Genomic DNA, 26,598 nt, shown 5'->3' with positions numbered 1-26,598 from the left:
TTCTATGTTGTATCCTCAGGGGGGTGGTCCCCGGACCCTACTAGCTAGCTCTGTGCTCCCAGAGTACCAGGTCTCATTGGTAAGTGACTGACTTTCACATCAGTCTGTAAACTTCGGCAGGGCAGGGTTATGATGTCTCGTTCCCTGTTGGGGGTCTCCTGTGTTCAGCGAAGATCCTGGCACATCCCGAGCAGGCTGGCTCAATGAGTTGAATGGTTTACATTTTCTCCCTACAGTAGTCAGTGAGGGTAAAAATGGCCAACACTTGATTCTCCAAGGTAATGGTTGGAGTGGGTCATGGCTGACAATTCCCCTGTTCCCTCTTGCTAACCCCCTCACAGACCAGCCTCTTCTAACTGGGAAGCACATAGTGAGTTTGGGGTCTGGTGTGCCCTGAAGGCTGCAGGAGGCCCCCAAGGGAGAGGACTTAGTGAAGGACGGGGGCCCACAAAGGTCCTGGTTAGAATACCTGAGCTGGATAGTCAAAGAGCCACTGTTCCCTTGGCTTTTCTTCGTAGGCAACTACACCTTCTGTCATCCCGTGCCTCACTGTGGCCCTCATATGAGCAAGCACACGGTTCAACCATATTTCCACCTGAAAAAGAACTCTGAGTGAGATGCTGGGTTCTGAGGAATGCATGATCACTCACCTTGAGGGAGTGAAGAAAATGTACAACCCCAATGGCTGCCAGAAGGCACAGGGAGCCATTTTGTTTCTGGACCCAGGACAGTGATTGGTGAGAACGAGGCTCAGTTAAAAACAGGCCCATTTGGAACATACAGGACAAAGCAGCAGGTTAAGGGAAGCTTCCTTCAAGGAAGTCTTAATCTGGGTTGAGCAAGGTCAGTAAGTCAGTGGGTTCTCATGAGCTTGTCCACACTGAGGATGGCGATGTCAGCCAGAATTATATTTTCCAACTAAATGCTTTCTGGTCTACCAATGGATACATCCCGAATCAAACCCCAGGGTTCCTTCTCATAAAACTAAGAATGTCTGATCATTTCCTGGAATTAGAATTGCTTTCCCAGAAACATATGGATGAAGGTAGACCTCTGTAAAAGATTTTTTCTCCAGGTATGATTTTGGACTTGATTAGAAGCCCCAGGGACAATGCTTTGTTGGATCACTTAGGATAATAAACAAAGAAGGGCTTATACTTTAGCGGTGATGGGAAAGGATAGGAAGGAAGTCTAAGGAGGGAACCATCCCATGTTTTGTGCTTCTTGAACTGTACACGGCAGACTTAGAGGTGGTAGTTCCTGGAGTGGCATGGGATCTGGCTTTCCCAGGGCTAGGGCTGTGGGAGGAAGTGACTCTGAGCTGTATTTGTACAGAGAAATGACATCTCAGGAGAATGGCTGATTTCAAAGAGCATTTTCTCCAGGGTAAGATGTCAGCGTGCCAGATTCCCCTGTGGGGTGCCCCGGGCTTTGTCATGTTAAAGCCTCCCTGTGCTGCTAATCATTTTAAAATCCTTTTCTTGTTGACTGGGGTAGTTGTTTATGTGCATTTTATTCCTCTCCACACAGGTCTTTGGTTAAGAAAAACAGATGGGGCACCTGGGTGGCTCAGTTGGTTAAGCGACTGCCTTCAGCTCAGGTCATGATCCTGGAGTCCTGCGATCGAGTCCCGCATCGGGCTCCCCGCTCGGCGGGGAGTCTGCTTCTCCCTCTGACCCTCCTCCCTCTCATGCTCTCTGTCTCTCATTCTCTCTCTCAAATAAATAAATAAAATATTTTTTTTTAAAAAAAAAGAAAAACAGATAGATATTGACAGGTGTCCTTCCTGGAGAAAGGAGAACAGGGACTAGGAACTTTTCCGATGTCAGTTCAAGTCAAGCGAAGCTGGCAGTCCCAGGACACAGATAGCAGTTCTGGCCCAAGGTCAAGATGGCCATCTTGAAGGTTGAGGCTGCCTGCATTTGAATGCAGACACTTGAGAGGGAAAGGGATGAGAAGGGAGGGAAAGGGACTTTTACTCTACCCGACCGCTGCAGTCACAGGGCTCGCTGAAGGCCACATACTCTCCTTCCTTGCTGTACATGCCGAGACTTATCTTGGTTGGTGGCTCACCGGCATCCGGTTGGAACTGCATCTTCACCATATTGTCGAAGAGTTTGGAAAGATGGCGTTGGACCTACAAAGGAAAATCGTGCCAAAGGATTGGAGGATGTGTCCAGGAAGATGCTCATTAGTACTGTTCAGAGGTCTACTGTGTGACAGCCATTAAAGGCTGGATATCAAACATTTAGAGGGAAGCGTGTGGGAACGATGGTGGTATGAGGTCAGAACCAACTGAATTGGGTAAGAGTGGCCAAAAGAATATAAAATTGGTGGGAATTGTGGACTAGCCACCACCCAATGAAGCCACAAAAGTTTGATTCATGTCTGCTTGATCTAAATGGGAACAGACTGGAGAAAAAAAGTGATGGTTAGTTTGTAAACCCTCTTCCTCAGGAGACAGGCAGAGGATAGTCTGCAGAAGGGCAGTGGTGACAGTGACCTGTAGAAGAAGTTGCCCAGATGTTGGAACCATTTCGGTGCAGCAGGAGGATCCAAAGCAGGAGGATCCATGCTCACCCCAATCAGAAAGCCTAGCCATGCCAGGACTTCTCCCTTGTGGGTCGTCTCATGATACAGAAGCCCTTTACAGTAACGCCCCAGGGGAATGTTCTGGGACGGTTGCCGGAGGGCCACACCATGATCGTGAGGTGAGGGAGATGGCAGGTTGGAGAGGAAAAATAAACAGAAAGCTGCTCTTTGGTAGAGCCTTTTGAGATACAGGGCCTTCAGGCTTCTGGTACCCTGAATTGTAACCCTAAATCTACAACAACCAGCTCTCCAGCTTATGAGAGGAGAAATTCTACATGTGTTGAAGTAAACTGTGAGGTACTTGAGGAGATCCCACCCACAGTGACTTGGGATGAATATCTTGATGGGATGGAGCCTTCTTTATCTGAGAGAGAAAGACAGACAGAGAAAGGAGAGGGAGAGGGAAGGAGAAGCTTTAATAAAGGAAACAAAAGTAATTATGAAAAATGCCACCTTGTTTTCAATTAAATGAAAGAAATATGAACCCTACAAAATATGAGGTGAAGACGAATTGGTAGTGGTAGGGAATAATGTAAGGAAACAACAAATAGTAAAGGACCAAATCAAAACAAATTCAATATGGTGGATGAGCTTGAGAACCTATGGAAGAATTCCAAGGAAGAGGGATAAGAGATGAAAATCTGTATGAATATATGCAAATACATATGAATATGTGAAGGTAATATATATAGCACAGAGAAGATAGAATCTCAACTTTTGGAAATATGAAGGGGAAAAAGTCCAGATAAATGGAATAGAAATATTATTTTAAAGCATACAGAAAGAAAGCTTTTTCAAGATAATGAAAGCCCTAGTTTTCAGATTGGAAAAAAACCTCATCATGTGTTGGAAAAATGAACAAAGTATATAAACGTATACAAATTTTCTAGAATTAAAATTTAACTTAAAATTTTGATCTCTACAGAGATCCAAATAGAAAGAACTTAGGCTACCTAGAAAGGTTTTGGGAGAACAAAGGCAGGGAGACCTCAGATGACATCTCAGATGATGTCTCAGAGCTATGTTTGAGGGGATTTGAGGAGAAATTGCTGTGACCCATGAATTCCAAACTCAACCATTCAATCACTCGCCTGTAAAAACAGCTGAGAGTCACAGATATAGAAAGAATTGGGGGTTAGCCTCTCATGCTTCATCTCTCAGGATGGTGAGGAGGGGGGAGCTACTTAAGGATTTACTCAAACCAAGTGAGAAATAAATAAAATATATTTAAGAAGGAGTACATCATGTATAAAGGGTCTGGCAATGATCTCGGACTTTTCCTATGCGTGGAATTAATGAACATACAGTTACAAAACAGAATGTTAGTGTGATAAATATTTCACTGCCACCATACCTGGGCTACTCTGCAATGATGCCCATCTATAGTAAAAAAAAAAAGGAGGGGAGGGCTTTAACTCTAGGGATAAATTCTCTTTAGTACTTGCTTCTTACCCACAAACCCAAAACATCAGTTCAGTAACTTGGAGACAGAAAACTAATGCGTGGGTGCCATCTTTTGGCTCTGTTGGAGCAGCTCACATCTATCGCTGGCGATGCAAAAAGCTAGAACTTCTATGGAGGGAAATGGGGCAATATCAAACCCGACCACATAGCATTTACCCTTTGACCCAGAAATCCCACTTCTAGGAATGTACCTGGAAGGCAGACCTCCAACAATACAATACTCCAAATTATTCAATGCCACATTATTTGGAATTGCAAAATAGTATAAACAACCTCTGGCCAAACTATGGTATAGTCCCATGGGGTGTGATGCAGGTATATTAAAAAAAAAATGAGGGGGATATATTTAAATTGATAGGGAGTGATTTCCAGGACCCATCACTACAGAAAAAAACGGTGTTCAAGTATATATAGGACGCTACCTTTTGTGTGAGAAAGGAGGGTAAATAAGAAAACGTACGTGTGCAAATGTAAATGCACATCTGCTCATGTTTGCAAAGATAGACCAGAAATGCATGGGACTGGTGACCTACAGGGAGTGGAGGGGAGGAACAGGAGTAGCGTTGCCCACATACCTTTTTGCATAGTTTGACTTTAGAATGCTACACATTCAAACAATCCAGTCGATGAGGATGGGGACGAACCTCCAAAACTCAAGGTAAAGAGAAATAAATGAACTTGACTATACTTCAAATGAATAATGAAATCACATGGAAGGGGGAAAAGAACTCATCCAAGTCACTTCTGAACAGGGTGTTTTGACTGGCTATCCTCACAGGAAAAGTGGAGAATTAGAAAGGAATCCTGAAGTCTTGTTAGGGTGAGAAGTGAGGAGAGCTACGGGAACATGCATGGAGACATCATCCCTCCCTCCTGTCGGTCACTTGGGAGACTCAGACCTTTGGTCTAGGACAGTCACTTGCAAAGTGTGGTCCCCAGACCAGCAGCATCATGTGGGAAACCCTTAGAAATGCAAATTCTCCAGCCCCACCCAGACCTACAGAACATGTGAAGCTCTGGGGGTAGAGCTCAGAAATCTGCCTTTTCGCAAGCCTTTCAGGTGATTCTGATACACCTGAGCCACCCGGTGACTCTCAAGTTTGAGAACCACTGTCCACAGCTCCAAATACCAACAGTGCTCCAATTAGTTACTCTAATATTAAGGAAAAATAAAAAATAAAAAACCAACCTTGTAGCAAAGGGGCTATTTTACAGATGAGGAAGTTTGTCAAAGAGAAGGGACACCCAAGACTACATGGGGGCCAATGAGTGGCTAGAGCCCCCAGTTTTGAGCTACTCATACACACTCCTTCCACAAAATCACAAAATGTCAAGTTAATACAACCTCCAGTCTTCTCTCCCGTGGAAATTTTAGCTATAACTTTGGACAGCGGTGTCCTGGATCTCTCTTCAGAATCAGATCAAAGGCGTTCCCTGTAAAGGCTTGGCACCCCCTCCACATTCCCCATCCTCAAAGCTTCCCCCTTTAGGGGGCAGTGGCCACCGATGGGCAGGGGCCACCCTGAGAAGCACAATGGTGGGCATCAAAGATGCTGGTGGGAGCACAGGTCTGAAATACGCACACTGCCAGAGAGAGGAGGCATAATGGGGAACCTGAAACCCTCCCCACCGGGAGCCCCCTCCGTCCTTCCGGACATTTCCACGAGCTCTCCTTCAGCTTACCTGTTGCGGTGCTGTGCCATTGGAAAGCGCGTCTAACAGGTCAGAAGAGGACAGAAAGTAAAACCGAGGGAAGGCAAGCCTTTTGGTATCCAGGTACTCGGCCAGGGCCTTCTCACACAGGTATAACCTGAGGGCACAGACGCAGAATTTCCTGATTAAGTTTGCTTAGACCCACAGGTGCATGCATAGACTCGGCCAAAATGCAGACAGACGCAGCATACGGAATACATGCAGAATCGGTGCAAGAAACACTTATGGGTACTTGCAAATATACACACTGGTGCATTTCCACCCAAATAAATGGCTCTAGTAATACCTCCCATTACCTGACATACAGGCAAATCAAAGCACACACACAGACACATGCTCGCTTGGACAGTTAAAGGAAGTAAGGATCTCGGAGACAGAATCGGAAAAAGGAAACACTGCCCTCCTCGGGACTAAAAGGGGAGGCAGCAAGCAGACCGTCACCTGCTCTGAAGATCTTCCAGTTTTTCGTAAAGACCTGGTTTGTTGGTGGCTTCCACTACATTGGGAGTCTTCTGGGCGGCATAAGCTAGCTCTTTAAAGTCAATGTCAATGCCTTCAAATCTTTTAGAATCCTGAAATAAACACGTGGGGAAAAATGAACTATCGCTTTCTTGGACTTGAAGATCCCTCGTGTAGCAAGTGAGAAGCAGAAACCAGTTCTGGGGATGTTCTAAAACTCAGAGAAGGAAATATCCTTAGCTTGAAAGAGTTGTTCCTGAACATTTTGGTTGTAAACCTTTCTGTTTTGAAAAATCATTGAGGAGTGCAAAGAGCTTTTGTGTATGTGGGTAATCTATCCATCAACGCGTCTCCTCTCTTGGAAGCTCAAGTTGAGAAATTTTAAAAAGTATTTGTTAATTCATTTATTTTATTTTTTTAAAAAATTTATTTATTTTTAGAGAGAGAGTGTGGGAGGGGGCGGGAGGAGCAGAGGGAGCAGACTCACTGCTGAGTGAGGGTCATCAATAGATGATCCTATTACTATTTTTTTTTTTTTAAGATTTTATTTATTCTAATGAGAGTGAGAGATCACGAGCGGGGGAAGGGGCAGAGGGAGAAGCAGACGCCCCGCTGAGCAGGGAGCCTGACATGGGATTCGATCCCACGACCCTGATAACATAATCTGAGCCGAAATCAAGAGTCAAATGCTTAACCTACTGACCCACCCAGGCGCCCCTGTTAATTCATTTAAAAAGTAACAATATTAAACCCACAATGGTAACATAACATGCTTTTATCTAAAATAATTGTATTTTCCACAACAAAATAACTTAGAAGGTAGCCTTGTTTCACTTTTTTTTACCCCAAATTTAATGTCTGACTTAGGACATGACCAGATTTTCTTTCCTGCTCTGCATTCAATCTGTTGTGACTTCACATGTCCAGTAGCCTCTGGAAAACTCCCCTGTGTGTGCACGGAAAAATGAGAGTGAACAAAAAGGCAAATAACATCTTAGCATTATTACTAAGACAGTCTTGACCTTGAGGATCCCCTATGAAGGTCAAAGTCCTGGGACCATGCCTTGAGAACCGTTGGGGTAAAACACATACTTCCTGCATCGGGTGGACAGCAGATCCAGTATCTCTCCTGGGTCTGTGCAAAAGTTGATGTAACCAAAGAAAGATGTTCTTCAGCAAATGTGATGTCAAATTAATTATCATCGTTTCCCTCAAACATACAACTGCTCAAGAGGGTAGTTGAAATGCCCGGGACAATAACATGCAGGCTTTAGCCCAATATCTGGCACCTGGTCAGAGCCTGTGGTATTATTATTATGTGACAACAATCATAACAATGGGTGCTGTGTGCACTCTTTAATTACATCCCTGAAGTGGGGACTGGTATTTGTCCCAGTTTACAGGAGGAAACAAGAGCACAGAGACGGTAAGTAATTTGCCCGAGATCCCACAGCTACAAGTGGGAAAGCTAGCCCCTCTCCCAAGAAGATTTAAAAATAGGATGGCAGGGTAAATTATGACTGATCCATGAGGTATTTTGTTCCCGTGAAAGATGACAAAGTATCAAGGTTATAGATGTATCGGAAATATGGAACATAAATGCTCCAATGAAAAGAGCCGGAAAGAAAATCGTAATTACACAGTGAGCAGTTATGTAAAAAACGTGTATATACATGAAGCCAAATTGGGAGACATTCATAATGAATGAAAATAGTTACTAGTTAGGGTGTACGATTACGACCGATTTTATTATGTTTTTAAATTGTCTCTGTGATTGTACTGATTTAATACAAAGAAAATAAATGTACCCCCTTTTTCACACACGGACCTATGCCTCTGTGGAGGAGCTAATGGTACTAATTCTTTCTGATGTGTGGTTCAAAGTTCTCAAAATCCTCCTTTAGAGTCTCTACAAAAGTCTCCACTTCTGCCCTTACTTCCTAATTAAACCTGCTCTTCTTCAATCCCTTGTGCTGGAGAGAAAATCTGGCTTATTCAACTTGGCCTAATGACAACATCGCTCTCAGAACGGTTTCTGGCTCTTTTTCATTCCGGATGTACAACCTGTAATTGGCGTTAGGGCGTGAAATACACTTTTGTGGGATGAGCTGGAAAAACACAACGTTTTGACGGAATGAGCTTTAACTTTTTAAGTGGGGCCTGAACGACACGTGACGTTTTGGAAGCAAACTAATTTGGAAGCCGAGAACTTGCTGTACCAAAGGGAGACAAGAGAACGTCTGCAAAACAAAAAATTAAAAAAAATTTTTTTTAACGAATTCGAGTCCACCGAGAGGTGGGTAAGCTAATGGCATGTTAATTAGGACAGATTAGAAGGGACAATCAACCACAGGGAAGGTAGTAATGAGAAGAATGCAGATTTTCTGGAAATTCATTGCTTAGGATGGAGCGGAAGGCTGGTGTTAAGCGCGTGGCTCAGGCCAGAGGTGTCACAGAGTGGGTCCCTGCTGAGAAGGAACTTGCATTTGCCTGGAAACAAGGCTCCCTTCCAGTGGCTAGCTGCATTGTAATCGTCTGCGGAGCAACTCAGGACTAGCTCATCCCAAACTGCGGTAGCAAATGGTTTCCGCTCCTTTCTTGTATATATGTTAAAACAACAACAACAAAAAACCCAGAACCCCCCCAAAAAAAACCAACAAAAAAACCCCCAGAACTCCCCCCCCAAAAAAAAACCAACAAAAAAACCACACCAGGTTCTCCTTCGTTTATCCCACCCATCCAGGGACAAACTAATTGGTGTGCATTTCTCCTTCTCTCTTTCCCTCTGCCCGCCTCTTGGTGGCTTGGGAGGCCCATGTGTGTGGGAGGTGCCTCTGAGTGAAGCCAAGGCAGGCCAAGAAGGAAAGGTCTAGAGATGCGGGAACTGGGGGCTCCTCCCTTCACTCGAGTAAGAGAACAGAGAGAGCAGGATTTCCTCGGCAGGTACCTGGGGCAGCTGAGCCCGGATATCCTCTGAGCCAATGAATATGCTTTCCAGGTGAGACCACGTGCGCTGCACGTGGAACCAGGCGGAGATAACAGCATCAGCCATGGACAGCTTCTTCTGCCAGCCAGACACGTCCTCCAGGAAGAAGGCGATGTACTTGGACATCATCAGGTTCTGCAGCTGGACTTGGTTGTCCTCCAGAACCTCGATGAGGTCCTCGTCTGACTGCAGCTGGGGGACGTTGGTCCGCGGGTGGGGCTCATACTGGAATTCCCTGCTGGCCCAGGTGGTCTGCAGCTCCTTCAAGGTCTTCTCCATGGCCATCTCTTTCACGGCTTTGTCCACAATGCCCCGGACCTCGTCCTCAAAATGGTGCAGCTGGAGCTGTAGGAGATGGGTCAGGGTGGCGTCCTCGTCCATGGTGAAGCTCGCACCCGTGGCCTGCGTCAGCTGTCTCCAGTGCCGCTCCCGGATAGCTGGGTTCTGCAGCTCGGCCACCGCCCTCAGGGAAGTCAGGGTGTTCAACACCATGTTCTCCAGGCCTGTGAATGCATCCCAGGCCCTGACCTCCTTGTCGAGGTTCCGGATGTGCCTGGCAAACCGTTTACACTCCCAGTCCAGAGCCTCCACGTTGACCTCCTTCCACCGGGTGGTCTCCCAGGCATGGATGCTGGAGGTCACCATCCCAATGGTGTCCCAGAGCTCCTTCAGCTGGCACACCTCCTTTCTGCTTTGCTTCAGCTGCTTATAATCAGGAACATTGACTTCAAACAAGCCAGCAGCCTCGGAAATGGAGGCCATGGTAGATTCCATCCGCTGTATCTCCGCGTGCCTGGCATCCAGAACTCGGTGAGGGTCAGTGCTATCAAACCTACAAAACACAATGCGTTCCCTTTGTGAGAATAGCACCCAGCGGCTCATCTCGTGGAATCACCCAAGTGACACCGGTTCAAATCTTTAAGTGCTTAGTATTTTAGCACAGAGCACTAATTGTCACCAAGGCCTGGGAAGAAAAGGCACTCTGGTAGGTGGGGGTGGGGTAAGCACGGCCAGCTGGAGAAAAGGCCATGCAAGGGGAACACCATGCTTGGATCTTCTCTTCACATCTGAGAAGGTAAAATGACTCCTCTCCCTTTCCACCAGCCCCCGCTCCCCCATCCAGGTGTAGAGGGGACCACCCCTTTGTTCAAGCTCCCTTTAGACTCTGCCTGCACTTGTTGGCTTCTGGAGCACCTGACGTAAGAGGGCACTGTCCTGTTACTGTTGATGCTATAAAGCCGAAGCTCTGGCCTGGAGCTACAAGTCATAGGTGCTCTATAAGTGAGCGAGCTGGCGCTTAGAAGCCCAACCCTAGACCAAACCTGGCATCACGCCCTCTGGGGCACTGGTTCTCAGTCTGGGTGGCATGTTAGAATCTTCTGGAAGCTCTGAACAATCTCCATGCCCAGGCGGCTCCCCAGTCCAATTAAATCAGACTCTTTGGGGGTGAGATCTGGGCAAAGGCATTTTGTTTTCAAGCTCTCCGGGTGGTTCCAGTGGGCAGGTTGGTCTCCTTGACCCTGGTGAAGCTCACACTGGTGGCCTGCACCCTCTTCAGGCGATAGGACCTCCAAGTTTGGGAACCATGGGTAGGGGTCCTTGAAGACCAAGCACAAAGCCCTCACAAAGGCCTTGTACAGTCACTGTCCCGTTCCTTCACTATGTCCCTCGAGTCAGGCTCCTCATCTTCTTAAGTCCCTCCTCCAAGTTGTCCTTGATCTCCCTTTCCCCCATTCTGGCCTGCACCCTCCTACATCCTGGGTAGCCTGTGCTTCTGGAGCCAACTGCTATAGACACTGTATCTAGCTTTAGAGTTGTAGTTCACATTTCCTCACCCTCTTCTCTCCAGTGCTCAGGGCATGCCCCACTGCCCCAGACCCTTACCCGCTTTACAGTGCTACCCCTCTAGACCTGCGTTCCTGGCATACCTCTCCTCCAACACAAGGGCCCAACACTCAGGGGCGCCTGGCTGGCTTAGTTGGTGGAGCATGCGACTCTTGATCTTGGGGGACATGAGCTTGAGCCCCATGCTGGGTATAGAGATTACTTAAAAATTAAAAACAAAATAAAGAACCCTACATGCAAAGGAACCCACGTGGGCAGATAACATTTCTTTGATGAGAAGCATGCAGAATCGAGGTGTTCAAGGAGCCTCTTCTTTTCCTTCCTTAATCTACTTTCTCCCCATCACTGATCTTAGGTTTCTTCTTTCTGTGTGCTTGGAGGGCTAGATATTGGGGCACCCCGACTTCAGGGTGAATACTGTGTTCCTCTAAAATCAGAATAGGGCAGGGGTGCCTGGGTGGCGCAGTCCGTTAAGCAACCAACTCTTGGTTTCCGCTCAGGTTGTGACCTGAGTCATGAGATCGAGCCCCACGTCAGGCTCCACACTCGGCATGGAGTCTGCTTGAGATTCTCTCTCTCCCTCTCCTTCTGCCCCTCCTGCTCATGCTCTATTTCTCTCTCTCTCAAATAAATAAATATTTAAAAAAATTCAAATAGGGCATCATGGGGTTCATCATTAAGGGGAAAGTTGAGAGGAAATGAGTGACTGGAGAGTTGGTCATGTCCTCCAGTCTAGCGCTCATGTGTGCACACATATGTGTGTATTTGTACATATGTGTATGTTGGGTGGGTAGTGGGGTACGGAGGGGAGGAGGACACACAAAGTCCTATTCTTGAACTGCCTCTTCTCTCAGTTGTCTTTGGAAATATTTGACTTGACGGATGGAAAGTAATCCTAATTGAAGTCATTTACCTGAACTGCTCGTCACTTAAGACTAATTACCATGCAACACAATAACAGTTATGCATACCATTAAATTAGTGTCAGATTAACTTTGATGCTTGCTATGTGTGATTCTGTTTGTTCCATCTAAACAGTTTTTGGCTCGTGTGCTACGGTTGTGCATTTACATCTTAAGAGAATGAGACTGAACATCATGACACATCTTCGCTGTTCTCCAGCTCCCAAGAGTTTCAGAACAGAACAGGAGGTTGAAGTCCTCAGAGCTGAAGAGGGTCCTTCATCTATATAAGCAAGGCGCTTTCTCCCCCAGGAGACCAGTGGGAAAAGAACCAGAAGGAAAGCAATGTAATATCCTCATGGCAAGTGGTCCACCAGGAAAGCTCACCATGCATGAGCAATCCTGCTTATTCTTCATTTCCAAAGACTAATTGTCGGGGTTGCGTAGGTTCTACTTTTTATCTTGACTGGAGTGACTTGCAAAGCGAATTTCGCCTCTTGCTGTACAAGATCTACCAGACAAACTCTAAAAGCCCACATTCTGTTTATTAATGGGGTATAATTCAGGAATAACTTATTAGGTAAGATGTGAGCTCCTAGAGTGTTTGAGGGTATACACAAGAGAAAATAAATGGTTTTTCCAACCATTCTTTCCTTAGCACATGTGAACACCCTTAAATCAATACCAGCTCCTCAAATATCTGGAAGAAGTGATCCTTTGTCAAACCTATTACAAACTTCATCTACCTCGTGGCATAATTTTTGTTTATAGTTTAAATTTGTGCACGGTCATTTCCTGTAGCTGAGCACACATAAAAGTTAATTTGGCCTAAGTAGTGAAAAGAATCCCTAGACGTGAGGGCAGGTAACCCTCTTCCCATTTCAAAACTCTACTGCACATTGTCAGGATATTCACAGAGCTGATTAATGTGCCTAATAAACTGAAAGTAGTTCTCCAAACCCTAGGGGAACAATACAGTATAAGAACAAGAAAGCAATAGGAGGGAAGGGGGTGTAGTAAGTCTTTAAAATTGAAATAATAATGCAAAAGTATTTTAATCTGAAAGAGAAATGCCTAGCAAGTCGGGATGAATAGAATTGAGAGAAATGGAAATTTGGTGCTCATGCGTATGATCGCAGAAAAATGATTGACTTAGGCTTGACCTAGACATAGGTATGGAGAGAGACAGAGAGGAATGAGTGAACTGAATTAATTATTGGGAAGCCAGCAGGTGGTACATATTGACCTCAGAACCATGTCTGTGCGCCCAGTGATGACACACCCCTGCATCCTAAAACTCCCCTCCTCCCATCTGAACCCGGGATCTTCCAGTTTTTTCCATTCAGTGGCCCTCGTGTCAGTGAGTAGTGGAACACTGCCTTCCACTTACTGGTCCAGGATGGAAGACAGAGAACTGTGCCAGTCTTCCTGCTCATCTTCCGTACTCAATCGATCCTGCTGATTCCCCTCCTAAATCTCTCCCAGATCCATTCTCTCTCCATTATCACAGCCACTGCCTCAATCCAGGGCTGTTGCTTCTCACCCTGGCTGCGGCCATCACTCTTCCATGGAGCACTTGACCTTGAGTCAGTCTTGCTCCATCCCGTTCTCTGTAGCCACGGGATACTGGTGTTTACACTGCGTCATCCTCATGCTTAGACTCCTCAGTGGTTGATCGTGGCCAAAACCTGGTTGTGTGGATGACTCCATTCTCACTCCCATGCCCTGCATTTTCTTACTGTTTCTTACATTCTCACCCTTCTGTGCCTTTGCCCGGAATACCCTCCCCTCCCACTCGTCTTTTTCCAAATGACTAATCTGCATTTTCCCATTGGCTCAAGCACCATCTTCTACAGGGGATGTGAACGGCCTCCTCAGGGGAGGCTCCAGTTGGCCACCCAATGAACATGTCTGAGTACTCATGTCTGAAATCGTCCCTGAGGTGGGGGAATATGTATTATCTTAAAATCCCAACACTTACATTGTTTTTTGCTGACTCCATTGTTGAGACCACAATCTCTTCTTCTCTATGAAAACCCGAATCAGGTGAATGAGTCAGATTAACTGGAAGAACAGGGTCAAGCTGAACTAATGACATGTCTTAGGGCACCGATATGTCCACGGGAGATTTGGTGACTAATCCTGCCCTTTACTCCAGCTACTGAAGAGACAACAGACACTATGCAAGCAAGACAGAGGCCCTTCTTTCCTCCTGTCTACTGTACTGGGCTATCTGGAGAGCCTTGCTTTCTCTAGTTGTCATGTAGGATAGTACCCAAAGCGAGGGTGTCTTCAAGAAAGCTCTCTCAACCGTTCACAGAATCTGGTAGCCAGTCAACTGAAATCACTAATGGTGTCCATTGAGCTGGGGCTCCTTGAGATCAAGTGCTTTGGCTAAGAAAGCCCTGGGTAACCTTGGTCTTGATGTGGGTAAGATGACTGGATGTCATGGCATCATTCCTTAAGGTCAAGAAGACCACACTCAAGGTCAGGAACACTGAACCAGAGAATGCCACTAGAAGTGTGGAACGTTCCTTTCACTCAAAGGGGGAAATTCATCTCCAACTTGTGGAAAGCCCTTGATTTTGAGTGTGATGATTTAGCCAATTACTGTAAAGTGAGGGAGCTCAGCTAGGAATATGCTAATACAGCTCAGAGTTAAGAACTACAGAAGGAAGCCACACTTGAACATGAAGAACCTCTACCCAAGCAACCAGACATCACCCAGCATCTGACAGGCGGCAAGAGCCTAATGAGACACTCACTTTCTTCTTCCTCCTCAAAGACAAGATCAACGTGAGCTTCACCTGCAATCTAATCAGGAACAGAAACTTGCACTCACAGAGGAATGTGCCAGGGTCTGCATTTTAGAAATTCATAAATGATCTTAAAGGGAAGGAACCAGAATTAAAATCCTTTGCCACACAGTGCCTTAAAATGTCAAGCACACACATTCACATACACCAAACTAAGAAACAAAACGAGGCATGAGTTGATTCCCACTAAGACTCCCTTCAGCACTAAATCCACAATTCTGCTCTAGTCCTGATGTTTTCTTGACAAGAAGAGAAACACATCACAATTGAAGTAATGTTTGCCTTTCCACGCTGCTGTGAGCAGTTCTTTTCAAAGTATTCTCTTGCAAAGATTCATCTGCATGTCAAATTAACAGATGCAAATTTGGAAAACCCAGCTAAGAGAAGCAATATCCTCCCAGCCAGCAGATACAAGTGCTAAGAAAGAAAAAACAACGCAGCTATCACATTAAAAAAACACCACCAGCTGATCAATACACATACAGGATATAACTATGAAGGAGGGATACCATGTTTCCAACGGACACACAAAATCACACCAGCAAATGGGTGTTGTTTGCTTTCAAGCAGTTATCAGAAGACCTTTTGGGAAAATATTTCCCCAAATATCTCTGGAGTTCCTTTTTTGAAAAAAATTTTAAGGGACAGTTGATGTAAAGATATTCATGTCATTGCTTTCATGGCTGTTGCTGTTGGTGGGACTGTTGCCACTAAGCAGTATTACTCAGCTCGATAACCCACCTCCCTCACCAGCTTTGGCCCTGCATGATTGATGCTGAGTTTCAAAAACTCAATTGCATGTCCGAAGGAGAGTCCAGAGAATATGTCTCAGACTCTGAAAGAACAGTCCCAGAAGGAGTTTCGCCAATGTTTAGAGCAACAGATATTTCCTTGGAACAAGGGCATAGCTCTGAAGGCGATTTTTCTAGAGGGATACAGACTCACTTGGAATTACATACCCTGGCATGATTGTTTAAAAGGGAACCAGTGACTTCCCCCTAGGGCAGCAAGTCTCAAACTTGGCTGCACACTGGAATCACCTGAGGAGCTTTACAAACCACTGATGCCAGGTCTTGTCCCCAGAGAATCTGATTTAGTTGGTCTGCAAGGCAGACCGGACACTGGAAATCCTAGAAGCTCCCCAGGTGATTGTAGTTTGCAGCCAACATGGCAGTGCACTGCCTTAGAGCCTCATGTCATACACATGTCCATCTTATGCAGAGTTTACCCATCTGTCCTGCCCTGCCTCTCAACGCACTCCTGTTGTTCTCTCCGGCCCCAAGTACAGTAATTGGGAAACAGGAGCTGCTTAATAAATGTTTGGTGAGTGAATAACAAGAACAGGTAGGTCCTTCCTGTCTGCCATGTTGGGTGACCAACTGTTCCAGTTTGTCTGAAACAGAGGGGCTTCCCTGGAAGGGTGACTTTCAGTGCTAAAACCAGAGCCACCAAGTGAAAACCGGGATGGTTGGTCATCCTCGTGCCAGATACTATGGTACACACTTGCAAAAATTACTTCTTTCATTCTATCAACAACCTTATGAGGTGGATCCTACGATTAACCCCATTTTACAGATGAGAGAACTAAAGCACAGAGTTAGTTTTTGGCTTCGTTTGTGGCTTTAATGCATTGTCTCCCCATGTAATATTGTTTTCTATGGGTAAGTAACCCTGGCAATTAAAAGGTCTGTCACTTCTTACATAGGGCGTTTTCCAGTTTGGAGCCTTCCAAACTTGTCTGTCCTAAACTGTAGTGGAGAGCCAGTAGGAAGGTCAGCTAGGGAAGCCGAAAGCAAGTCATGGAGCTGGAGTGAGGGAGAGGCCCATCTCAGCTGACACATCAGCAGACACAGGACACTGAGAACCAGCTTGTTCTGCTTGGAGCCCCTGACACTGAGCAGTGGACCAAGTGCAGACCGCTGGTACACTTACTTCTCCACCAACGAAGGATTCGCGCTAAACTCATGTGCGTGTGTGCATGCGCACGTGCGCGGACATGCAATGTGGACTCATCTGAATGATGCTACCTGGTCCCATCATTGTCTTAAGTAAAGACCCCTTATCACAAGTGGGGATGGGTCTGAGCAGTACTAAGCAGAGAGAGAGAGAAATCCATCACCTCAAATCCTTCCCTTAGGCTTCCAAAGTGCCTTCCAGAACTATTTTCAAATTCTACCAGCCACTTTTTTAAACCAAAAGAACACGAGTCTGTGAGAATTTAGAATACAAACAGCTTTGTCAAAAACCTTGTGATTTGATCACATACAGTCCCTTGACAAACCTGAAGACACAGAGTTTCTAGACTTTTGTTTTTAAGGCACGGTGTTTGTGCAATCTTTGGTCGTCTCGTCCAGGCCATGATGGGACCCTGCCCATGTTAGCACCAGGTTCGAACCAATAGACCCAAGTGGGAAGGAAGACTTAACTAGTCTTCATCTGCTAAAAGAATTCAATAACTCAACCGAAAGACCCTCGGTTACCCAAAGATTACCATGTTGAGAAGAGAGGAGTGGTACATACCTGAAGGGGGCTTCCCTGCGGAACTGCTCCCGGAACTGCTGTTGTTCAAGGTCAAAGGCTGAGCACCTCTGGCGGAGGACGGCCACTTCATTCACCTGCAGTGGCGCTACCTGCTGCCTCACGGTGACAGCCATCTTTTTCACGTTGTTCCACTTCTCAGGCAGCTCCTGCGAAGATGACCTCCATGTGGTCAGACCCACACTGTGCTCCCCCTCGCCCGCAGACCTGACGCTGGATGGCACCCAGATGTCTCCGGGTCCACTACAAGGCTATGGTGTGACGCCATGACATCATGCTCTCCCTTCCCCTGACCCGTCGCTCCCAGTCGCCTGCTTGCCTGGCTACGGCCTCCTTCCCGCCATCCACCTCTAACCGGGTAACCCATGCCCTTTTCTGTATTTTCTCAGAGTGCTTGATTATTTTCTTTTATGCCTCACATCGCCTTAGTCCATCTTAACGTTTTTCAGGCTTGCTTTTTTTCTCTGAATCAAAAACTTGGCTCACCAACCACCCCCCCAAAAAAAACCCAAAAATACTTCATCCACGTCAATTCTCCCATCTATCTCCAGCATTGCGCTGCTTCATATTTATGGAGTTTCCAGAATGTGCTAGAGAGCACACATCCATCACACAGTTCCAAAACACGAGCCTTGGGTCCTCACCAAGCCCCATTTCTCGTTTACCTCAACCCACCTCACCCCACTCTGAAGGTCAGAAACTTTCCCTCTATTTCTTTTATTCGGAAAACAAACTTTGTACTGACCTCCAGCTGCTTAAACACCATTTCGGGCAATTCCTGTTCATAGGTCTTCAGCAATTCAATCGTCTGCTTTAAGGGCTCAAACATCTCATCGGTGCTGCTCTGTCGTTCTTTCACAGCCATAAGGTGTCCCATGACCTCGACCAATCCTTCGGAGTCTCCTTTTTCAACTTTCTTGAGCATGCCGCTCTCACTATTTTTTATAAACACTTCAAGGTCGGCCAAGCTAAGCAAAACAAACAGAATGTGAAGAAACATTTCCCCTTCCACTCCTCAAAAGGAAGGTTTATTTATTTATTTATTTATTTATTTCCCCAACAATAACAGCTATTACTATGGAAAACTTCCATAGTGTCCAGCACTCTGCATAGATTCGACCCTGACAGTGAGAATATGGTCCTCTTTGGAACAGTCACAGGGGTGAAAGACAGAGACCTCCATGCTGGACGAGACTCAGGAGATAGGACACATTAGTGGGACAACTGGCGAAATGTGAATAAGGTCTGTTCATCAGCCACTAGCTCTCCACCCATATTAGCTTTCTGGTTTTGATAACTGCATTATGGTTATACAAGATGGTATCATTTGAGAAAGCTCTGTGAAGGTACAAGGGAACTCTGTACTATTTTTGCAACTTCTTTTGGCAAGTCTGACATTATTTCAAAGTGAACTTCAGAAAAAAATTACAAAAAATTGAAAATAAAATATTATGGCCTCTAAAGTGATACCACACTTGGGTTTAATTTGGACACTTACTAGAGGTGTAACCACGGCCAACTCATTTAACACTTAACACCTCTGAGTCTCAGTCTCCTCACCTATATGATTGGGAAAATCATTTCTGTCTCACGGGTTATTGTGGGAGTGAAGTGACATTCAGTCTTTATTTCAAAAATATTTATTGAGCATCTATTACATAAAACGAGATATATCAATATATATTTGAGCCCAACCATGCTTCCAGGTTCTGAGGAGAGAATGATAAATGAAACAAAGGCTCTGCCCTTATGAAGTATAAATTCTAATGGGAAAAATAAATAGGAAACAAATCGATGAAATAAATTGTATGGTTTCACATGGTGTTGAATGCTATAAGGGGATAGAGACTATGGATAGTTCTATTTTCTATGGAGTGGTCAGTGAAGGTCTTTCTACTGAGGTGATATCTGAGCAGAAATGGAAATTATGGGATGGAGTGAGCCACAGAAAGAAAGGGGAGAAGAGATTTTGAGGTACAGGGAACAGCGTGAGTAAAGTCACTGAGCCTGGATTCAGTCTAACATGTTTCAGGGAAAGGGGGCAGAAGCGTAAGAGGAATAGGAGGAAGCAGAGAGAGAGGAGAGGTGAGAGAATCAACAGGGGCCAGACACCACAGGGTCTTGCTCACCAGGGTAAGGAGTCCAGATTTTATTCTAAGCATGAGCATTCTGAATAGGAGAATGGCATGATTTGACATATTTTCCAAAGATCTGTAGCTGGGGGAGATGATGATGACGGTGGTGGCATTGGAGGTGGGGAGACAAGAATGGAAACCAGGAGGGCATTTAGGGACCCTAATGGTTGTCCAGGTGACAGAAGATGATGATGGTGACTTTGGCCTGGAAGGTGGACATGAGGAGTGGTCAGGTTCCAGATAATTTCACAGGGAGACACTATAAGAACCATTGATGGATTGGGGGAGAGACGTGAGGGGATGAGAGAAATCATTAACTCCTGGCAATGGGGTCAGTGACAATGCCATGTAAAGATACGGGGAAGAACTGGGGAAGACCGGGTTTTTTGGAGGGAGAAGGTGGAAGAGGAATAAGTTTAAAATATATTATGTGTGAGATGGCTGACAGACACCAGACACCTAGGGGAGGTACCTATCAGTCAGCTGAATGGAAGTGTCGAGTTCTGGAGAGAGGAGACTGAAAACATCAACTGGGTAGTTATGGGCACACAGATGCATTAAAATGTTGGGTTATATATCACCTGGAATAGGACTGTAGATAGCAAGTTCAGAATTGAGTTTTCAGGAATGCTAATATCTAGAAGAGATGAGCCCAGCCAAAGAGACCAGAGACCAAAAAGATGGGTCCAGTGAGTCAGAAGCAAAACCACAAAGGTGAGGTATCCTGAAAGCCACGGGGAGAAGCTGTTTGGGAAAGATGGAATAATCAGCCATGCCAAATCCTGCTGAGGGGTACGAGTAAGACGAAGATGATCGTCACCACAGGATTCAGCCATGCGACCATCACTGGTGATCTCGATGAGAGTGGTTTTGGTGGAGTGGTCTGGGAAAAGCCTAACTGCGGAGGAAGCCAGAGAAGAAGCTGGAGACTTCTGTGTCTAGCTGTATGACACACACAATAATATGGATAAATAACCCTTCCACTGAACCCATGAAAATGCTTAAACATATATTTCAACATCATTTAAAAATGCATTGCTAAAGTGGCACAAAATGAAGGAACTTCGGGAGGCTGAACCAAGCACTAAGCAAGGGTCAAAGTGGTCTTTCTGTGATGGTTTCTACTGAACCCCAGAGTAAGCTGCTATTTTGATTGCCTCGTGGGATGTGGGGATGGGGAACCAGTGATGCAGCCTGGGGCCCATACAAGGTGAGGAGGCTGGCAGGAAGCTGCACGTAGAGTTGAGACACCATAAGGGTGAACAAGAAACAAATCCACTACACAGAAAGGGCAAGTATGGAAACGTCCTGCCTTAGCCTGGGCACTAGGTGGAACACTGCATGTTGAAATGCAAGTGGTCTGGGGTTGGAAGAGTCCCTCGATGACAGGCAGAAACAGATGGAGGGATGCAGACTAGACTCCAATCCCCAAAGGATTCCCACAGATATTCACAAATTCCAAGGAACGTGATATTTACCCTCCAAAGTCATAAAATACACAAGGAAAAAAGGCACCATGAGTAGGAGCCCGCAGAAGCAGTGAAATGAAACCTGCAAAGATTTCAAATGTTGGAATTCAGAATATAAAATAGCAATATTTCATGTATTTTTAAAAACGAGTTCCTGTTTAAGTGCCTTGCTTAATTGTTTGTGACCCATGTGGCAGGAAGAAGTGCCTTCAGACACCAATTCAAGACTGATTAAGAAAAATAACTTCAACCTTCTGAGCACAATATACCAGTTTAGACAGAAATGCTCTCTTTAGGAATCACCCTTCAGAAACCTAAATAGGCTCTCACAGTCTCAGTAGGTCACAGGCACTGTCCCTGACCCAACTGTAGGTTCAAATATAAATTCAGCATTGCCTGAGTCAGGAATAGAGGCAATTTCAGAGGCTCTCCAAATATACTCAGAATCTGTGATCCTGCATGGACCTTTGCTTTCTGAGCAGGTGGATTCTGAGAAGCGACAAAACTTACTGAAAACTATGGGCTGTGATGGCATTACTCTGTGAAGAGAAGCACAGCAAAAGCCTTTAATAAATGTGTTTTAGCAATTCAAAAATGATCATACTGTGCTATACTGATGGGCAATTCCAGGAGAAAGAAGCTAATAATTTTTGGTAGGTCTTTATGTTAACTTTAATCTATGGCATGGAGAAACAAAACATTTTTAAATTGACAAATCACAAGTTGTCTTAAGATCATCCTCTAATGAACATACTCTAAGACTTAAAAAATGAGTAAATAAAGGAGAGGCCTCAATATTTGAGCAAAGAACAAGAGAATACAAAAATGAACAAGCAAAATTATAAAATAACCAAATAGGGCGCCTGGGTGGCTTAGTTGGTTAAGCATCTGCCTTTGGCTTGGGTCGTGATTTCAGAGTCCTGGGATCAAGTCCCACGTTGGCCTCCCAGCTTGGCGGGGAGTCTGCTTCTCCCTCTGCCTCAGTTGCTCCCCCTGCCTGTGCTCTTTCACTCTCTAATAAATAAATAAATAAAATCTTTTTTAAAAATAAATAAAATAAAATAACCAAATAGAAAGCCTAAAACTAGAATGTATTCATTAAAATTTAAAGCTCAATAAATGGATTAACCAGGAGACTTAAACAAAGCTGAGCGAATCAGACAGCTGGGTGATAAAATTGGAAAAGTTATCCAAACTGCAGTGCAGACAGACAGATGTAAACTCTGAAACTGTTAAAATATGTGGACAATGGTGAAAAAAATCTCACGTTAAGTTTCCTAAGAGGTCAGAAGAAACCAGTAGAGAGGATGGGCAAGAAGCAATCTCCGAGATCCTGGCTGAGAATTTTCTTGAGCTGCTGAAAGACAATGTGAGTTCAAGAAAACCCAACAAATTCCAGGTGGAATTAATATAAACAAACCCTTAAAGCGGGGGGGGGGGGGGGGGGCGCCTGGGTGGCTCAGTCCGTGAAGCATCTGCCTTTGGCTCAGATCAGGATCTCAGGGTCCTAGGATGGAGCCCCATGTCGGACTCCCTGCTCAGCGGGGAGTCTGCTTCTCCTTCTCCCTCTGCCCCTCCACTCTGTTCGTGCACTTTTTTGTCTCTCTCTCTCTCCCTCCCTCAAATAAATAAAATCTTAAAAAAAAAGAAACCCTTAAGGTACTTCATACTGATAACTTCACCAAAAATAAAAAATCTTAAAATTAGCTGATTAGCTTCAGAGCAAAGGCAGATTTCGACCAAACCAAACAAAAAACAAAAATCCCCCCAAAACCCAGACTGATGGCTGACTGCTCAGAAGCCAAAATGGCAGCCAAGACACAGAGGAATAATGCCTTCAATAAACTCACAGAAAACAGCTGTTATCCTAGAACTCTCCCTTCTACAAAACCATTTTTTTTCAAGTACAAGGGGAAAACACCTGCCTTTTCAGACAAAGAAAGAATGAGAGTTTCACCAATAGACTCTTAAAATAATGGAACTTCTAATGAACATAACTCAGGGAGCTGGTCTGTAATGTAGAAAGAGGCAATAGCAAAAATGTTAGTAAATTTAATTGAATTTAAATAAATAAACATTGAGTGTATAAAATGAAGTGGAATTTGTGGTGTTTATAAATAAATAAGAGAACAACTGAAATCACTGGGAAAGAGAATATCATTTGATGAATGAACAGTTGAGATCAAACTATTCTAAAGTCTTTGTATTGATTGTGAGGAGAGTAACAAAACTGACAAATTTATTCCTTTTAAGGATGCTTATTAAAATAGCTATGGTAACCATTAGAACAGTAGACATGGATCATATAACATCTAAATTAGCAGAAGGGAAGAAAATGGAATAAAAAAACCCCAAATTCAACCCAAAAGGAGGCAAGGAAAGGAAGAAAAAAAAGAATAGAAAGTATATAATAAAACGGTAGCAGAATAGATATTAATGAACAAAATCCCCAAGTTAAAAGACACATATTGCCATTTGCAATGACGTGGATGGAACTGGCGGGTATTATGCTGAGCGAAATAAGTCAATCAGAGAAAGACATGTATCATATGACCTCACTGATATGAGGAATTCTTAATCTCAGGAAACAAACTGAGGATTGCTGGAGTGGTGGGGGGTGGGAGGGATGGGGTGGCTGGGTGATAGACACTGGGGAGGGTATGTGCTATGGTAAGTGCTGTGAATTGTGTAAGACTGTTGAATCACAGACCTGTACCTCTGAAACAAATAATATATTTTATGTTAAAAAAAAAAAAGAAGAAGATAGCAGGAAGGGAAGAATGAAGGGGGGGAAATTGGAGGGAGAGATGAACCATGAGAGACGATGGACTCTAAGAAACAATCTGAGGGTTCTAAAGGGGAGGGGGGTGGGGGGATGTGTTAGCCTGGTGATGGGTATTAAAGAGGTCACGTTCTGCATGGAGCACTGGGTGCTATGCGCAAACAATGAATCATGGAACACTACAACAAAAACTAATGATGTAATGTATGGTGATTAACATAATAATAAAAAAACCTGTTATAAAAAAAAGACACATATTAAGGTGAATAAAACATTCAGTTCTATGCCGATTATTAAAAAAAAACTCTCCTAATATAAAGGCACAGAAAGATTAAAAGCCAAAGGATAAAATGAGAGACACCAAGCTAATATCATACAAAGGAAATTGGTTTCATTATATTAATATAAGACAAAACAGACTTTAATATAAGAAATATAGCTAGTAATAAAGAAGATTTTTATATGTGGCTGAAAGTTCTAATTTGCCAGGAAGATATAAAAAGTCAAACTCTGTATGTTCATTTAACATAACCTTAAAATATATGAAGCAAAAAGGGACAGAATTACAAGGTGAAATTGACAATCTACCATCAAAGTGCAAGGTTTTATTTAAGCTTTTTGTTTTAAGTAGGCTCCACGCCCAGCATGGAGCCCAACACAGGGCTTGAACTCATGACCCTGAGATCAAGACCTGAGCTGAGATCAAGAGTTGGACACTTAACTAACTGAGCCACTGAGGTGCCCCAAAGTGGAAGATTTTTAGTACAACTATTTCAATAATTAATAAACTAAGCAGACAAAAAAAAGGCAGTGAGGATACAGTGGATTTGAATAAAACAACAAGTTTGATCAAATAGTCCTGCACAGAACATTCCAACCCCCAGCAGTTATAGAATACACATTCTCTTCAAATGTGCACAGAACATTTATAAAAATTGACCATACTGTGCAGTGTAAAGCAAACTTCAATAAATTTCAGAAGCCTATTATATACATCACCTTCTCTGACCACAATGCAATTGTTAAAAATTCATAACAAAATATAACTGGAAGGACTTCCCAGGAAGATGGTGGAGTAGGAGGGCCCTAGTCTCACCTCATCCCATGGATACAACTAGGTAACACTCACATCAGAAACCACCTGAAGGCTAGCAGAATAAACCCCACAACTAAACGTAGAGAAGAGGCCACATCAAAGAGGGCAGGAAGGGTGGAGACAAGGTCAGAACTAAATGAACTTGCCCAACCAGCCATGGGAGGGAAACAACCGAGGGCACAGAGAAGGGAGAGAAACAGACCCCCTACACGAGGGAGCCCACACAGGGAAAACGAATTCCCATAACATTTGGCTTTGAAAACAAGAGGGGCAGAATGTTCTAAGTTCTTACAACCAGTGGGACTCAAAACCTGGAATTTTAGGGCGCCTGGGTGGCTCAGTTGGTTAAACGACTGCCTTCAGCTCAGGTCACAATCCTGGAGTCCCGGGATCGAGTCCCAAGTCTGGCTCCCTGCGCGACGGGGAGTCTGCTTCTCTGAGCTCTGACCCTCCCCCCTCTCATGCTCTCTCTCTCTCTCATTCTCTCTCTCAAATAAATAAATAAAATCTTAAAAAAAAAAAAACTGGAATTTTAAAAAATCAGTGGGCTTGGCTCTGAGAGAGCGGGGCGGGGGGGGGGGGGGCAAGAGGAAACTGAGCCCCTGCCCTTAAAGAGACAGCACAGCATAAAGCCCATGGAGACACAGCAGAGAAGCAGCCTTTTGAAAGGTGCCTGGGGCATACAGGAGGGAGAGTTATTTACTAATCTCAGAGCATGTTCTAGAGGGACAGAAATTGCTGGGGAACTCCTCCAGGAACAAAGGAACTGGCAGGTGCCACTTCCCTCTCCTGCCCCCCAGCATAAACACATAGGCACCCGCAGGACTTGCTACCTAACTTGCTAGCACGACTACTCCACCCCCATGCTCTGCTACATACAATCTGTCCCTCTGGACAGCCTTCCTCAGGCTGGGCACTGCAGAGTCCCTCCCACAGAAGAATGGCAGGGTGCAAAACTTGCTAGCACGGCTGCCCCAACGCACTGCCCCCACCATGCTGTGCTTTGGCTACTACCCTCTGTAATATGCTCTTGGCCAGGGCCGATACAAGGTGATGCCACAGGCCTGACAGTGTGCAAGCAGCCCATACAGTGGCCAGGACCACTCCAATCTGGGGAAGGAAACAGAAATCCAGATCCAGGAGGCACAGAGATCTGCCAACAAAATCAACCCAAGGAAGTTCACACCAGGGCACATAGCAATTAAGACAGCAAAAAGTAGTGATAAAGAGAGAATTTTAAAAGCAGCAAGAGAAAAGAAAGCAGTTACATACAGGGGAACCCTCATAAGGCTATGAGTGGATTTTCAGCAAAAACTCTGCAGGCCAGAAGAGAGTAGAATGATACCCTCAAAGTGCTGAAAGGAAAAAAATCTACAGGCAAGAATACTCTATCCAGCAAGGCTGCCATTCAGAATAGAAGGAAAGATAAACAGTTTCTCAAACAAACAAGCTTTAAAGGAATTCATGACCACTAAACAGACCCTACAAGAAATGTTAAAGGGGACTCTGAGTGGAAAGGAAAGACCATTAGAAAGACTAAGGAAAGTAGGAAGCACAAACACAGTAAAAGTAAGTGTATCTGTAAAAATCAGTCAAGGGACTCACAAAATAAAAGGATGTGAAGTATGACCCCATATACCTAAAATGTGGAGGAGAGAGGAGTAAAGATTGGATTCAAAATTAAGTGACCACCAACTTAATATAGACTGCTATATACAAACCATGTTATATACAAACCTAACGGTAACCACAAATCAAAAACCAGTAACAGATATGCAAAAAATGAAGAGAAAGGAATCCA

At 44.6% G+C, this 26,598-nt stretch overlaps 1 protein-coding gene across 1 annotated transcript in view; it reads right to left on the bottom strand.

Moving 5' to 3' along the window:
* Positions 1 to 26,598, bottom strand: part of DNAH9 (dynein axonemal heavy chain 9) — a 338,319-nt gene that overhangs the window by 246,974 nt on the left and 64,747 nt on the right. Inside the window, 7 exon segments of the mRNA XM_078066359.1 lie at positions 470 to 595; positions 1,985 to 2,137; positions 5,740 to 5,866; positions 6,211 to 6,341; positions 9,176 to 10,046; positions 17,298 to 17,464; positions 18,061 to 18,283. Of these exon segments, the coding sequence (XP_077922485.1) occupies positions 470 to 595; positions 1,985 to 2,137; positions 5,740 to 5,866; positions 6,211 to 6,341; positions 9,176 to 10,046; positions 17,298 to 17,464; positions 18,061 to 18,283 (1,798 nt within the window).

Source organism: Halichoerus grypus, chromosome 2 (genome assembly GCF_964656455.1).
Source record: "Halichoerus grypus chromosome 2, mHalGry1.hap1.1, whole genome shotgun sequence".
Taxonomy (NCBI): domain Eukaryota; kingdom Metazoa; phylum Chordata; class Mammalia; order Carnivora; family Phocidae; genus Halichoerus; species Halichoerus grypus.
This window is presented reverse-complemented; position numbering and strand designations above follow the sequence as displayed.